Consider the following 15,205-nt stretch of genomic DNA (forward strand, 5'->3'; position numbering starts at 1 on the left):
TTACAAAACAAATGCATGCTCAGTGTTTTATAAGAATAAACGAAATAGCAGGTAAAAATCTAAAATATGCCTCCTGTGGCTTTACAATCCGATTAACATACAACCCCGTGTTTTTTACCCTCTGAAAAAGAAAGCTGATTGACGTTAGGTAAGAACAAAATCTGTGCATTCAAACCCCATGACTGCACAGATAGGACTGTAATTTTAAATGGAAACAGATAGCATGGGTTTCCTTTAGGAAGGAAGTGGATTTTTTTTTTAAATGCAATAATCACCAATGTACTATATAAACACCAAAACTGCTCCTGTACATGCTCTGTGATCATCTGTAGTCCTGTTCCTCAGGCTCAAACTTGCCCAAAGAGGTGCAGACAACTGACAGTCCAACATTAGAAAAAGAAATGTTCAGTCATTGTGCTTCTTGTTCTCTGACATTTATTTTCTACTCTGAGCAAAAAGAAATGAATATTGTTTCATGTTCATGCAGCTCCGTTTGGTCCCTAATCCTAGAAACCTGATTAACCTACCTCACCTGGACCCTCAGCTTTCTCTGTAACTGTACATTCATGTTACTGGGTGCTGTTTTTGGAAAGGAAGATACTGATCCTAAACCTAACATGATCAGTTCTGATAAAAAATAACATGTGGTGCTTATTTGTGAAGAATCTAATCTCTCCTCGCAGTAGAATATCTGTAACTGTCTGTCTATCCCACAGTCTACCTCTTCAGTTGAAGCCAGGCTTATCCTCTGCCTTTCGCCGTTGCCTCGCTCCTCTCATCTCTGTCTTGTTTTAAATTTCTCATGAGCAGCTATGTGCTGTCAGCTTGTCTGCCTGCATATTTCTTGTACATAGATTTTTTTTTTTTATAAATTCTGTACTGTGTGATGACTAATCTGCCTCACATCTGCCTCCTCCTGTAAATGTGCCCACGCTAATCTTTTTTTGGACCTACAGCAACTGTCTGTACTCTTACAAGTCGTGACTGCTTACAAACATCAACCGTTGTGCTTTTTACCTCCAAATTAGACGTTGCAGTGAGAGACGCTGTCGTAAATATGTCATAAACTCAACATAAGGAGAGACGATCTCGCTCAGCTGTTTGACGTCTTTTTCTTGTTCACTTACGTTAACATTAATCCCCCCACAGTGAGACACGAGGAAGATTTCTGTCATCCAGTGATACAGCTTCAAAGTGAACTACATTAGCTTGAAAACACAATGGATTTTTAATGATGCTTAAAAAAAATGTGTACCGGTAAGAATTTTGTGAATTTTGAAACTTGAGCTGTCTTTGCCTTTTAATTTATTTGCAGTTTGGAACTGTAACGATGTCTTATACATGCAGTCTAATAAACTTTTTTTAAACAGACTTCACTTGTAGTTACTCTTAATAGTAGACTTGCATATACATTGTTGTTAACCAAGCGTACTAAAAGAATAATCCACCGGAATAAACTTCATTTTACAGACAAAAAGTAAGAAGGAAGTATTACAGAAAATATGGTGAATACTTTTATGTATAAACTGTGTTGAACATGGTCCACTGTGCATGTAGTGTTCATTAATGGGAACTAATTCTAATCTGTTAGGCCTCATTTCTAACCCCATGCTCTCATTCTTAAACTCCATTAGAGTAGCTTTTCATGATTTCTATTTCAAAACAGCCCCTTTTGATTTCACTGAGCGTTTGTAGCCCCTCAGTCAATTTGACTGTTAAAACAAGTGAGTGGAGCTGCTGTGCCTCAGATATTAGATATTCGGGATATCTGCTCTCGGTGACATCCTTCAGAGCTAAGAGTAGAAAGGCTTTTGGCTCTCAGGTACCTCATTATCTCAATGGCTTTTCCAGCTTTAACACAAGCATGTACCATTTGAAAAGTGTATATGACAGAAAATGAGGAACATCATAACAGATCCCCGTCATGTTTATTTACCCAAACAAAGAATTTAGTTTGTAAGAACCTGGTTCTGCTCATTTCATACCCTCAACCGGAATATCTGCAGAGTTGCGAAATTAAAGTGTCAACATAAATGTATACTTTCCTAAAAAATAAAAACCCTGGTCAAGACCAGATTCCTGATCGTTCTCGTTTCCGGCGGACGATGGCGGCCACATCTTGTTTGAGCGTAGAGACGTTCTGTTCCAGCTGCTCTGAGAAGTCTCTCAGCAAATGACTCTGCTCATCCACAAACAGTCTGAGCCCCAGCAGGTCTGACTCCTCCTGGAAAGCACGCACATTAACATCCTGCATGATGTGCAAACAGGAGTGTTATATCCATGGGCAGGATTCAATCTGTTCAAGTGCAATTTATCAGACGTTTTGGTAAATTGCTATGACATCAGCTCCAGTTCTCGGAACCATATTCCTAATGTTTAAAGTCAATAATTCTTTTGGCCAGACCTTAAACAGTTTTCACAACAATAACACTTGCAGATCCTTCACAGTGCTTCAGTTATCATGCATCTATTGGAGGCATAAGCCAAATAACTACAGCACAGATGTAATTTTCTAAACGCAGCAGCTCAAAATTGTTCACTCTTGGAGCTAATAATGTGATGAAACAGGTCAATATTTCATTCTGTGCTGATTCACTATATTAAGGATTTTAAGCATGTCCACATTGTAGTAACACTAACTCATGCTAAGACAGAAGATAACACGTGAATACGTACGCTGGGCCTGTGTCTGCGCAGGCGCTGCAGCTGACCTCTTACTGAAGTCATGCTGTGATAGAAAACCTTCAGAGCGCGGGCAAACTCTGCATCACAGCTGGGACGCACCGAGCGACTACGCGCACCCTCGCCACCTAAAACCAGAAGAGAGAAATGTGTGTGTGTGTGTTTCTGAAAGAGCAAGTCAAAAGCTTCCAAAGTCATATGTGTGGTAGTTTTTTCAGTTCTTTGGAATAGAAACCACAAACTCGTGTATGTTTTTGTTACCATTCCTGGCTGTGTTGAGTTGTTCCCTCAGATTGTGATTCTCTTTCCTCAGTGATTCATTAACACTCTTTAGTTCATCTAAGTCCTGCTGAAGAGCTCTTACTGAACAACTGAGGTCTGAGGGGTCTACAGCCTGTGATAAAACACACACACACTGAATAAATAAGACAATAAATAACTCATGTCAACGTAAACAATTACTCCTAAACGTCTAACTCACTGTGTTTTCTGTTGGACTCGACTCATCAATGATGAAGATGCCATCTGCAGTCATCCGCACACCTTCCAGTGAAGACTTCAACTGAGTGCAGCCCTCTGGGATAGAAAACAAGCACTGAGCAGCAGTCTTTAAAGAAACTTTCTATTTCAGCTGTGGCTTTTCTTAAACCTGCATGAGAAATTTAATAATGTGATGTATAATGTACACACGATGAAATTAAAATCCAGTTTAAATGTTTAAATCCCACGCGGTTCATTAAAAAAAAATTAAGCATGTCTTGTTGTTATAATAGCTATCACCGAGTTCACTTACTTCAGGCATAAATAAAAAAAATGTCCATCCTCACCTTGAAGGCCCCAGAGCTCCAGCACCACAGCGCTGCTCTGCAGGAAGTCTAGCAGACGCTGGGAGGTGTGGAGGGAGGCAAAGTGGACTCTGTGATCCAGCAGAGGATTCACGTTGTGCCAAACAGCTGGAGTGTACAGAGGCTGGCTGCAGTCAAATAACCTGAAACTAACAGAGTAAGGAGATTAAGTAATGTCGGAGAGAAGAAAGCATTTCACAACTCTCTTCTTTTAGAAGACGACACGACTGGAGACTTCACGCTTGAGTCCACGGTACCTTTTCAAAAGCTAAAATTATTAACAGCTTCCTCTATGTGCCAGTAAATATATACCAGGTTTCCATCTCCAAGTTCAATAGGATTTAATGCAGTGTACTCTACACCGAGCCACATGTGCCTTACCCAATTTGAACACCTCGATTGCGGGCCTCTCTGATCCAGCGTAAGCCACAACACTGATCCAGGACCAGCTGGAAGTCTAGTCGTCTACCCAGTATCTCTGATGGGTCAATCAGGATGTCATCCTCACCCAGAGGGCTGGGAAGTGCGAACGTCTAGTTACTGATATACCTGTGCACTGAAGGTTTGTGTGTCTGTGCATGTGTGACATACAGTCCAGTTGAAGAGCAGGGGACCAGCTGTGTTTGTAGAATGCCTTCCTCTGTGCCCTCTGACCCCAACACCTGCAGACCGGGATCATCACCCACTGACTTTATTTAACTGTCATCTGAAAATACTTTTAGATGAAGATGCCAGTGTGTATGGAGTATATCAGTTTGTACCTCTAGCTGCTCTTCCAGAGGGATGCGGAAGGCCAACGATTGGAGCCAAAGGTGGGCAGTGCCCAGGAGAAGAGGCTCAATTGGATCCCAGAATGGGTCTTTATCTCTGGGTAATGTTACTGTTGACAGCCCGGCTACTTCCTAAAAACATAAAAGTCTTAATAATAGAGTTACTGGTCTGGAAAGGTTTATGCTTTAGGAAGTGCTGACCATCCTAACAATATGTGATGTCAATATAGCGAATATGCACATGTTTTATTTAGCTTAAACATCTGCAGAGATGTAAAGGTAAATACAAGCCAACAAACATCAACATTGTTCTTTCAGCTAACATACATTGTCTCCGCTCTGCTCTGCCAAATGCTGCTGGTAAACCTCTTCCATCAGAAACTTGCGGTTAATAAACTTGGCTTTGGACCACATCCAGACCTGCAGAGTGCATGCAAAGATTGTAATCTTTCAAAGTGACGCTGCAGTTTACACAAGTGACAAAACACCCCATACAGGGACAGACCAACCTGCTTGGTTCCCTTGGAGGTGACTCTGACAACGATGTCTTTCTCTAGATCGTGGCCTTTTGAATCTGACAGTGCCAGATTTTTAATCTCCAGCTTGAACTCCACATCCTGCAAACACAATGCAACACATGGCCAGAATCTGATGACGCACAGGAAACCAAAGATATTTGCTTTCTAGGAACACGTTAAATACAGAATTTTTCACCCTGAGGCCGTGCGTTACCTTGCTCAATTCCTGGCTCATCTGGTTGGCCTCAGCCACCATGGGCATCAATTTGATGTAATCAAAGAAGACAGCTAGCAGACTGGGGTCTGTCTGACTCGATCCAGCACTGGACTCACCTAAACACATGCAGATGAATAATATAATGAGTTCAGTGAGTTTCCTTCAAAAAATAAGAGCCCTTCATGTGGAGTTATTCACGCTCCCGCTCACCCAGGTGGATGCCCTCAGCTGCAGCCAGTTCAGACTGGAAGTAATCGTAATCATAGCGACTCCAGTCATCCCCGCATCTCTCTGATGGATAACCAATGAACAGGTAGGTGCAGTTGGAACCCAGAATGAGGCGATCCTGATAAAAATAGAAAATAAAATTTTTATATATATATATATATATATATATATATATATATATATATATATATATATATATATATACATATATATACATATACATATATATATATATATATATATATATATATATATATATATATACATATACATATATATACATATACATATATATACATATACATATATATATATATATATATATATATATATATATATATATATATATATATATATATATACATATATATATATATACATATATATATATATATATATATATATATATATATATATATATATATATATATATACATATATATATATATACATATATATATATATATATATATATATATATATATATATATATATATACATATATATACATATACATATATATATATATATATATATATATATATATATATATATATATATATATATATATATATATATATATATATATATATATACATATATATATATATATATATATATATATATATATATATATATATATATATATATATATATATATATACATATATATACATATACATATACATATATATATATATATATATATATATATATATATATGGGTGCAACGATACACAAAATTCACGGTTCGGTTCGATATTTTTTCGATACAAAAAAAATGTTCATGCCTTTTTAATTTGTCATTTATTAAAATTATAAATATATATTTTAACTCAAAAGTACAGTTTTTAAATTTAATGTTGCTGAAACAAAAGTAATTAAAAAAATAAATATCTCTCAGGGCTCTCAAAATTTCAAAATCCCTGGTAGCCCATTGGGCAGGGACTCTTCAGTTTTTGGTAGCCCAAAATAAATGTAAGTAGCCCGAATAAAAAAAGAGAGCAATTTTTTGATTGATGTTTTGTTTCCTTTACAATATTATACATTAAAGTATAATATTGTAAAGGAAACAAAACATTAATCAAAAAATTGTTGAAAAACAAATTACAACATTGTATAAAAATTACAATCATCAACTCAAATACTTGGTTCTAATTGAACATAAATTTCTATGAACTTGTAAGAACGGTGTAGGACATGAATCAGTCTGTGTCAGATCCTGAATTTGAAATTTCCACTGAAGTCACAGGTAAGAGACAAGTGGAACCAAGATCGAGGGCATTTGCTTTTTGAAGTTTGCAAAGACTGCTAAATTTTGCCAGTGGTAGTTCACTCTTTGCAACATAGTAGCTGTTCTAAACAGATTTTTCAGGTTTATTTTTAGTATGTTATTTGCAATTGGTGTTTGTTCTGGGAAAGATATTGCAGACTGAGCAATAATGCATTTCTCATGGGTTCTAATGGGGGCCTTTCTTAAAATGACTGGTCCCAGTAACAAAGGCGCTTGTCGACTCAGAAATCGAGAGAAAACCAACAACACACCCGGCAGAACATTATGTTATTTACACGGGTGCACATAAGTGGTCCGCATGTGCGCATTCGCTGTCAAAATAAAAGACCCGCACCAGATAAGAAGTTGCAACGCGCGTTTGCGTCCATATAAAAAGCACTGTTTTTGTCCGCTAGAGTGGGATTTTCACGGCACATTCCGCACCACATCTCTGTGCGTTCATCATTTGTTTGAAGCCAGCTCACCTCCTGCAAACACTTTTCCGAGAATACGCGCTTCTTTTGTGGTTCGGACTCCTTCTGACATTTGTTTGGAGGTGGAGGAACACCAAAGTAATTGCTTAAAGGAGCTTCTTCGACATCTTTAAGAGTTCTAAACAAATGTCTGTCCTCCTCCAGAAAATCTTATGTATGCAAACACGCGTTGCAACTTCATATCTTGTGCGCGGTTTTTTTTTTGTTTGTTTTTTGACTGCCAATGCGCACCTGCGGACCACTTATGTGCAGCCCCGGTTATATAGCTCGTCATATTGCAGCCACAGAAATTCTTTTGTCCATGAAACCATAAAGCTGCACTTTCTTTTTGCCTTATAGTCTGATTTGTCATAACTTTTCCGTTTTGTGGTAAGCTTTTCTTTGGCTGTCACTTCTTCACCCTGACCTGTCTTATTTGGCTCAGCAGAACTAAAATATATATCCTGCTGCTTTTACACACACACACACACACACACACACACACACACACACACACACACACACACACACACACATATAACGGTCAGCGATTCTCTGCGCGATCAACCTCTCATATGTTTAAGCTTGCTGCGGGAGATTTCACTTGTCATGTTTGCATAGTAAGCTAACGATTGATAAGACGATGTCAGAGGAATTGGTGCGCAAATTATCATCACTCACCAATCAGTGCTGTCGCTCTCTATACACAGTTCACGTGATTGCAAAGTGAAAGCAAAAAACAAGCGCAAATTCAAACGCGACTTCAATATGTCACATATTGACAGTGGCTCACCGATGCCAATGACATAATTACCCAGCTACATTTCTGAAAGAATGCAAAAGCATTGACATATATTTTTCCTACAATAGCCCGACGGGCAGGGCAGAGATAGATTTTGGTAGCCCGACTGGAAAAATCGCTAGCCCCGGGACGTCGGGCTAGTGATTTTGCAAGCCCTGTATCTGATTGAGGAATCACTCATCTTTGGAAAAGAGAGTTTATTACAGAGAAATGGCTCTTTCCAAAATAAAAGCAATACTATACGCTTCTTCTGGGCTATATTCTCAGCAGCATATTGTAGCGGGTCAGGGCTGTTTGGGGTTCTGTTTGTACAGTTATGTTTTGTTTATGTTGCCATAGTGACGGGTGACGCCCTCTCGCTGCGACGGTGTGTCCTTCCGGGGTCAGAGGGCGCCCTGTGTGTTGTTGTTGTTGTTGCTGTGCGGTTGCTACGCTGAGCAGTTAGCTAGCGGCAGTGTTCTTCTGCAGATGTCAATAAACGGCTGTGCTCCCTGGCTAGCTCACGGGAAGCAAGACCAAAGACACCTCCGTCTCCTCCTTGTCTGAGCTCACCACATTGGTGTCAGAAGTGGGATGATGGTGGCACCCCATGTTCTGACCCGAGTGACTTTTCCAGAAGGCACCTGGACATTTGCAGGACTTTGTGTGGGGTAATGGGGTCGTCGGGGACGACTGACCCCCGATTGTTCAGTCTGACGTCACTAGCCGTGTCTGGGTCTAAACTCAGCTGCAGGTCCATATATCAAACGATCACTATGGCATTACTGAGAGTTGAAAAACTGTCTAAAGTCTTTCATCTTTAATAAAATGATCAGCGTTCTGCTCTACCAGGTGTAACAATTGATTTTAACATCCAGGCATCCATGAAAACGGAATTTATGACATTTAACGGAGTTAGAAGTTAGCAGGGAGTTAGCTCGCTAGCTTCTATCTAAATACAATATAGCATGTCCTGACTGCGGGGTTTTGGAAACAAATTAAAACGTACAGCTCTGCTATCACTTCCAGCATAAATTAAGACAGAAAACTAAACAGCAGTGACGTTTGTAGGGTTACTGAAGTTTGGCTAGCTGGTATATAATGATGTGCTACGTGACCGCTTGCGACACAGCTATGTTAGCATAATATAAACAAGCTAACTTTTTTTCCACTCGATAAAAGTTAACGTGAGTGTTCTCGGTGGTCAGGAACAAATGTAATCGCATGGCAGGATGCTGTAAAAGCACCAAACTTCAGCCAGGAGAACAACTGAGATAATCCATCCACAATACGAGGTTAGTCATTCATATACTGCTGCATGGGCTGGGCTGTAGTTACATCCTAAGGTTTTAAAAACTGAGCTTAAATAAATGATTAGTGGTAATAAAAGCCGAGGGAGGTCAACAGGGATCACTGACTGTTTTAGGAGCTTTTTGAGATCAAATAGAAGAAAATACATAACATTAAACATGTTAACAACACAAAAGTCATATTAAACGCAGACTACTTTAGACCCGGAAGTAGGATTCGTCGCGTCATCACTGAACAACCGGGTAGCTGTTCAGGGTTCTGTTTGTACAATTATGTTTTGTTTATGTTGCCATAGTGACGGGTGACGCCCTCTCGCTACGCCGGTGTGTCCTTCCGGGGTCAGAGGGCGCCCTGTGTGTTGTTGTTGTTGTTGCTGCTATGCGGTTGCTGCCCTGTCAATAAACGGCTGTGCTCCTTGGCTAGCTCACGGAAAGCAAGACCAAACGACACCTCCGTCTCCTCCTTGTCTGAGCTCGCCACATTGGTGTCAGAAGTGGGATGATGGTGGCACCCCATGTTTTGACCCGAGTGACTTTTCCCCCGCCGGTCGTGACCGGCCGGTGCGCCAAAAGAAGGCACCTGGACATTTGCAGGACTTTGTGTGGGGTAATGGGGTCGTCGGGGACGACTGACCCCTTAGGTGGGGGTTATGTAGCCAGTCAGGGCTGTTCGGGGTTCTGTTTGTACAGTTATGTTGCCATAGTGACGGGTGACGCCCTCTCGCTGCGACGGTGTGTCCTTCCGGGGTCAGAGGGCGCCCTGTGTGTTGTTGCTGTGCGGTTGCCGCGCTGAGCAGTTAGCTAGCGGCAGTGTTCTTCTGCAGATGTCAATAAACGGCTGTGCTCTCTGGCTAGCTCACGGGAAGCAAGACCAAACGACACCTCCGTCTATTCCTTGTCTGAGCTCGCCACAATATTAAACATATCAGGTCCCCATGAGGAGAATCATGTGCTAACGGCTGTCTAAATGACTCGGGTAAAGTTTGTAGCATGCATGCTTGTTGTTTTTGTCTGCTTCCACTTGTCTTTGCACTAGGATGATGTCGGCGTAAATGTGCAGTCATATTCGTGTGTTCCCACTAGAGCTGTCAGCGTTAATCTCGTTGAAATGACGTTCACGCCACAACACGGCAAATCTCCGTTAACGAGCTACCCCTGATCGCCCCGTGCGTGGGGCTGGACGGCTAACACGTTAATGAGCTAACTGCACTAACACACTAGTTCCCACCCATGTAATTGAGCATTGCGTGGCACATCCAACATACTGTTTTACTTTAGTCCATGATGCGCTTACCTTCAGGGTCATACGTCACATGAAAACCAAAATAATTCCAAACACCAGATCTGAATAAGGGTGGGGGAGGTTCAATTTGCCATGTTGCAAGGAGAGCTTAACTTCTGTCTGCTAGCTTGCCCTGCGCTCTTCCTTCTGACTATGCTGTCTACGTTGAACGCTCAGTGGATCTGCGCTCGACAGTGCAGCCTAGGCGGAGTAGTCGAACGCTGATTCACTGAGCGCTCAACACAGACAGCATCGTCAGAAGGAAAGTTGATAAAATAAATTACAAATGTTGTATTGTTCGATACATATGCGTACCGAACCGAAAGCACTGTATCGAACGGTTCAATATCGATACGAGTATCGTTGCTCCCCTAATACATATATATATATATATACGTATATATATATATATATGTATATGTATACATATGTGTATATATATATATATATATATATATATATATATATATACATACATATATACATATATATATATATATATATATATAGTGTATACTTTAACAGCATGTCACACAACCACATCATATAATTGAGGTTTGAGTCAAGACCCACCAGGTGCTGCAGCTCTGTTGCCTGGGAAACAGGATTGCCATTTACAATAACCTTTGTTCCTGTCATCGGGGTCAGCGTTACCCTGCGCTGTTCATTCCTGAACACAGCATGACGTTCCTGGATCCTAACGCACATAAAAACAAAAAAGGGGACTGATCCGACTTCTTCCCAGCTCCGTATATTTTTAGTATTGGACTCTGCTGCAGTCTGTTTGCATTATTCACACATCAAGATAATCCTTACTTATGTTATTAATGGATCTCCTCTCATTTTATGGATACCCAGCCTTTAACAGCTTTTGATTGGCTGCCCCTCACAAACAATTTTATGTAAGACAGAAAACTGATGTAAAGAATATTTAGACCCCATCAGTGTATATGCATACAGACGAAAAGACAATTTTCTTATTCTTTGCAATGATGGCAAACTCACCCTAGACCCTTGATACAAATGGACCGTGGGGAGGAGTCACACAGTCCGATGTCCCATTCCCCTAAAGATAAAAAGATTAACATTTCACCAAACATGTTAAAATCTGCGGGACATGTTTGTTACATTAAGCTGTTTAAGCCATTTAACTATCTGGTATTGTCCACCTTTAGTAGCTTCTTCTATCAGGGAGAGAACCATACATCTCGTGGCACAGATACAGAGAGATTCAGATGGACTAACCCTCCTGGATGAAAAGCTTCACCACCCCTGACAGCTGAGCATCCTCGTTGATGTTCAGGATGTAGGGATGCATCTGCATCATCCTCCTCTCCTGCCAGTGAGGACGAGGGAAACAAGAAACATCCATTTAAAGACACTACATACAAAACCTCCATCAAATGCAGCCTTTGCTTGTGTGTTTTGCATGTCTGCATCTACGTATGTATCTATGCATGCACCTGTGTGATGTTAGCATACTGTTGCTCCCAGTCTTTCAGGGCCTCCTGCACATGCTGCTCCCATAGAGTCTGAATGGCTCTGATCTGAAGCTCATTGTGGGTCAGCAGCTGACGGAGCTCCTCTGAACACACAAAGATACGAGACGACCTGTCAACAGCTCTGAATCCCATTCTGCTGCATTCAAACGCTGATTCTTACTGGTCTCGTCATTCGCCCTGCGTCCCTCCTGGCCCAGACGGCTCAGACGCTGCAACAGTCTGGCGTTCTCTGCCTTTAGTTCTTTAACGAGACGCTCGGTGGGGCTCTCGTTCACCACTGCACGGTTCTGGATACGCTTTGCCCTGAAGAAGTGGAAAAGGTGGAGGGACAAGAAGTTAGGTGTAGAACGACATAAAGGACAGGCCAAAAAGAACTAAAGTATAAAACGTATATTAAATATGTTACTTATAGAGCAGAAGGGAAATATCCAGAAGACTTTACAGTGCTTATTGTACCTCTCAGCATAGCGCAGCGTGGAGAGAGACTCCTCATAGCAGATATCAGCGGGGCTCAATGTGGCAATCTCAAAAACAAATATATTCAATTTACTTTAAAAGCATCTTCCAATGACTCAACCTCGTATCAAATGAGTGTCCGATACCATAACAGTGCGACTGTTGCCTCCCAGTGCAGACTGCAGCAACTTTGTGAGGGCCGAGTCTCTGTAAGGAATATGGACAACCTTCTTCCCCACCGCAACATCAGCCAGGGAGCTGGAGGAGAGATGAGGGAAGAGTGTCAAAAATACTAAAGTAAATGCAAAGTAAATCAAGTCAAACAGCAGGTCACCTGATGACATTGCCCAGGGTGGTGAGGCTCAGGTTGATGGCCGTGCCCTCTTTGAGCCTATCAGCTTCTGACCCCGATGAACGCTGACGCTCACTGCCAGCCAGGTCCACCAGGTTTATGTTGGACTGCTTCGTGATGCTCTCTTTAGAGAAGATCTGACAGGAATAATATAACTTACATAAATGTAGATTTATACAACATATGTTTGTTCTTGTATTAATTATGTTAACAAATTGGAAAAGTGTGCACAGAACCTCTTTACCTGTTTGAGCTGGAGGATAATGAGCATGTGCGATCGACTGCTGTTGGCGTTCATGTGGGTGGCGGCAGTGGTTCGAGTCCTCGTCCCCTGCTCCATCAACTGCTCCACCTGCAAACACATTTTTCTGAACAAAAATATATTTTTTGGTTTTTAGATTAAACAGCAGCATGTCCCTTTGTATGCTTCGACATCGCCCAGTGTGGTGGGGCTCAGACTGATGGCCGTATCGTCTTTAACTCTGTTAGTTTCTGACTCTGATGAATGCTGATGCTCACTGCCAGACGAGTCCAACAGATTCATGCTGGACTGCTTCGTGAGGCTCTCTTTGAAGAAGATCACAAAGCATTTAATTCCCTAAAAATTCTAATATTAACTGCACATGACTGCAACCTTAGCCTTTGGCTACTGCAGTTGATTGGTTTGGTTTGTATCCTTTTTCCATTCATCTCTCTACCTGAGCTGCAGTCTCGCAGGGGACTGTGCGGAGACCCTCCACATAGAAACCTCGTTGCTGCTCCTCTCTGACTCTGAGCCCGCCCGGAGTCCGAGACGCCCGAGACAGCAAGTCAACCACCTGGACAGAGAGGGGAGGAAAAGGAAGAGTCAGGAAACATAATAGCATCGTAGCATGTATCATATCCAGAGAAACGAATTTGCTCCAAACACCACCTGCTCATTATAGATTTCCAACATACTGAAAAAGACCTGCAGGGACATGAAGAAGAAACACATTTTAGATCATTTACACACTGAATCATTCACAGCATTCTGCATCGTCTTGTGCTTTTGCTTCACCTGACATTGTCTGTTCTCCTGGTTTTCTTTGATGGCTTGAAACAACCGGTCGCAGAGTTTAGGAATCAGGCCTTTGTTAGGCCCATAACCCATCATCGAGTAACTCTTCCCTGAGCCGGTCTGACCGTAGGCTAACAATGTGGCATTATAACCCTGCGCATGTAATTTTAGAACATTTGTTATTAAGAGTTGAGACGTGAGATAGAGAGTATCAGATAAAGACTGAGTGCTACCTGCAGCGCATTTTCCAATATTCCTTCTCCCAAATCTTGGAACACGCTGTCCTGGGAATGGATGATATCTCATGAGATGTAAATTAATTCTTATTAATCTTATAACTCACTTCATATCCATTCAGATTTATTCTGCCCAAACCATCTAGATTTTATCTTGCACAACACACTCCCAGCTCATTTATGACCTGACCTGGTCAGCGTATCTCCCTCCTGGCTCTTCAGGCACATAGATACCCCTGTGGTCTCTTGTGAAACCGCTGTGGGACCAATAGGCATAATCGAAACAGAAAGACCGTCGGTTCTGGGAATCCCGTGGATCCTGGATGGTGATGGAGCTCGAAACCATGGATATGATACAGCGACTGCCCGCATCCCTCTCTCTCTGAGTGAAGGAAGAAAACGAAAGAAGATGAAATGATGGAGAGAGACTAAAAAGAGCTGGGAGAGCAAATGGTTTATAAAAGCATTTATTTTAGATTTCAAGGAAAATGTGAGGGTAAGTGCAAGGGAAGGTAGGAGACACAATAACACACAATTTGAATTTTGAATTTTATATTTACTGTTGTAAATGTTAAAAGAAGCAACAGGATTTATCAGGGTAAATAAAGTATGCAGTATATCAGTGTGGGTCACACCTTAAGAATACAAAATATGAGTATTTAAAAAGCAGACAGCAAAGGCTTACAAAAGAAAAATAAATAGTGGTTATTATAGAAAACATCAGCACACTGACCTTGTTGAACGGTCGGACTCTGACAGCCACTTTGACACAGTCCTTACTGTGCATGTCTGAGACTTTAGCCCTCATGGTGCAGCAGGCGAGTATCGGCACAGGACACGGGCAGACCGACTGATCAGCTCCCTCACTCAGAACAACACAATGCTGTGTCGAGTTACACGGTAACATGAGCGCAGTCGGGGCTGTGTGACAGGAACGCTGGTGTACACTTTAACCTGTTTAACTGAAAACATGGATCGGTTTGCTAAAAGATGGAAGCAATTTTAAGAATGGAAATGAAAACAGAATGGCATTTAAACAGATCCTTGTCTAATGTTATTGATTACTAAAGCACTTCATACAGCTCTAAAAACATAACAGATGTGTAGAAAGTACTGCTACACATTTTATGATCTCCGACTATTCACTAAAGTAATGATCATGAGAGTTGTTATGGGTAGAAATATGCTTTTCTTTCTTTCTTTTTTTTACCCTCTCCTAGCCTCTCTCAGCAAGATGGACC

At 41.2% G+C, this 15,205-nt stretch overlaps 1 protein-coding gene across 1 annotated transcript; it reads right to left on the bottom strand.

The window, feature by feature from the left end:
* Positions 1-596: 596 nt before the first annotated feature.
* On the bottom strand, positions 597-14,772 carry kif28 (kinesin family member 28). The gene is made up of 27 exons (XM_085464934.1): positions 14,698-14,772; positions 14,155-14,346; positions 13,962-14,012; positions 13,729-13,881; positions 13,603-13,638; positions 13,388-13,507; positions 12,934-13,041; positions 12,672-12,826; positions 12,484-12,595; positions 12,338-12,405; positions 12,042-12,184; positions 11,843-11,964; positions 11,625-11,715; positions 11,385-11,445; positions 10,953-11,076; positions 5,243-5,378; positions 5,030-5,148; positions 4,807-4,914; positions 4,625-4,717; positions 4,289-4,429; positions 4,119-4,189; positions 3,909-4,043; positions 3,510-3,676; positions 3,164-3,258; positions 2,944-3,076; positions 2,677-2,810; positions 597-2,224 (listed from the first exon to the last, which is right to left on the bottom strand). The coding sequence occupies exons 1-27, from the start codon at positions 14,770-14,772 to the stop codon at positions 2,066-2,068; spliced, it is 3,102 nt and encodes a 1,033-aa protein (XP_085321060.1). The 3' UTR covers positions 597-2,065.
* Between the last annotated feature and the right edge of the window lie 433 nt (positions 14,773-15,205).

This window comes from Copadichromis virginalis, linkage group LG1 (assembly GCF_057382275.1).
Source record: "Copadichromis virginalis isolate Kocher_CV1m ecotype Utaka linkage group LG1, C_Virginalis_male_GT1.1, whole genome shotgun sequence".
NCBI lineage: Eukaryota > Metazoa > Chordata > Actinopteri > Cichliformes > Cichlidae > Copadichromis > Copadichromis virginalis.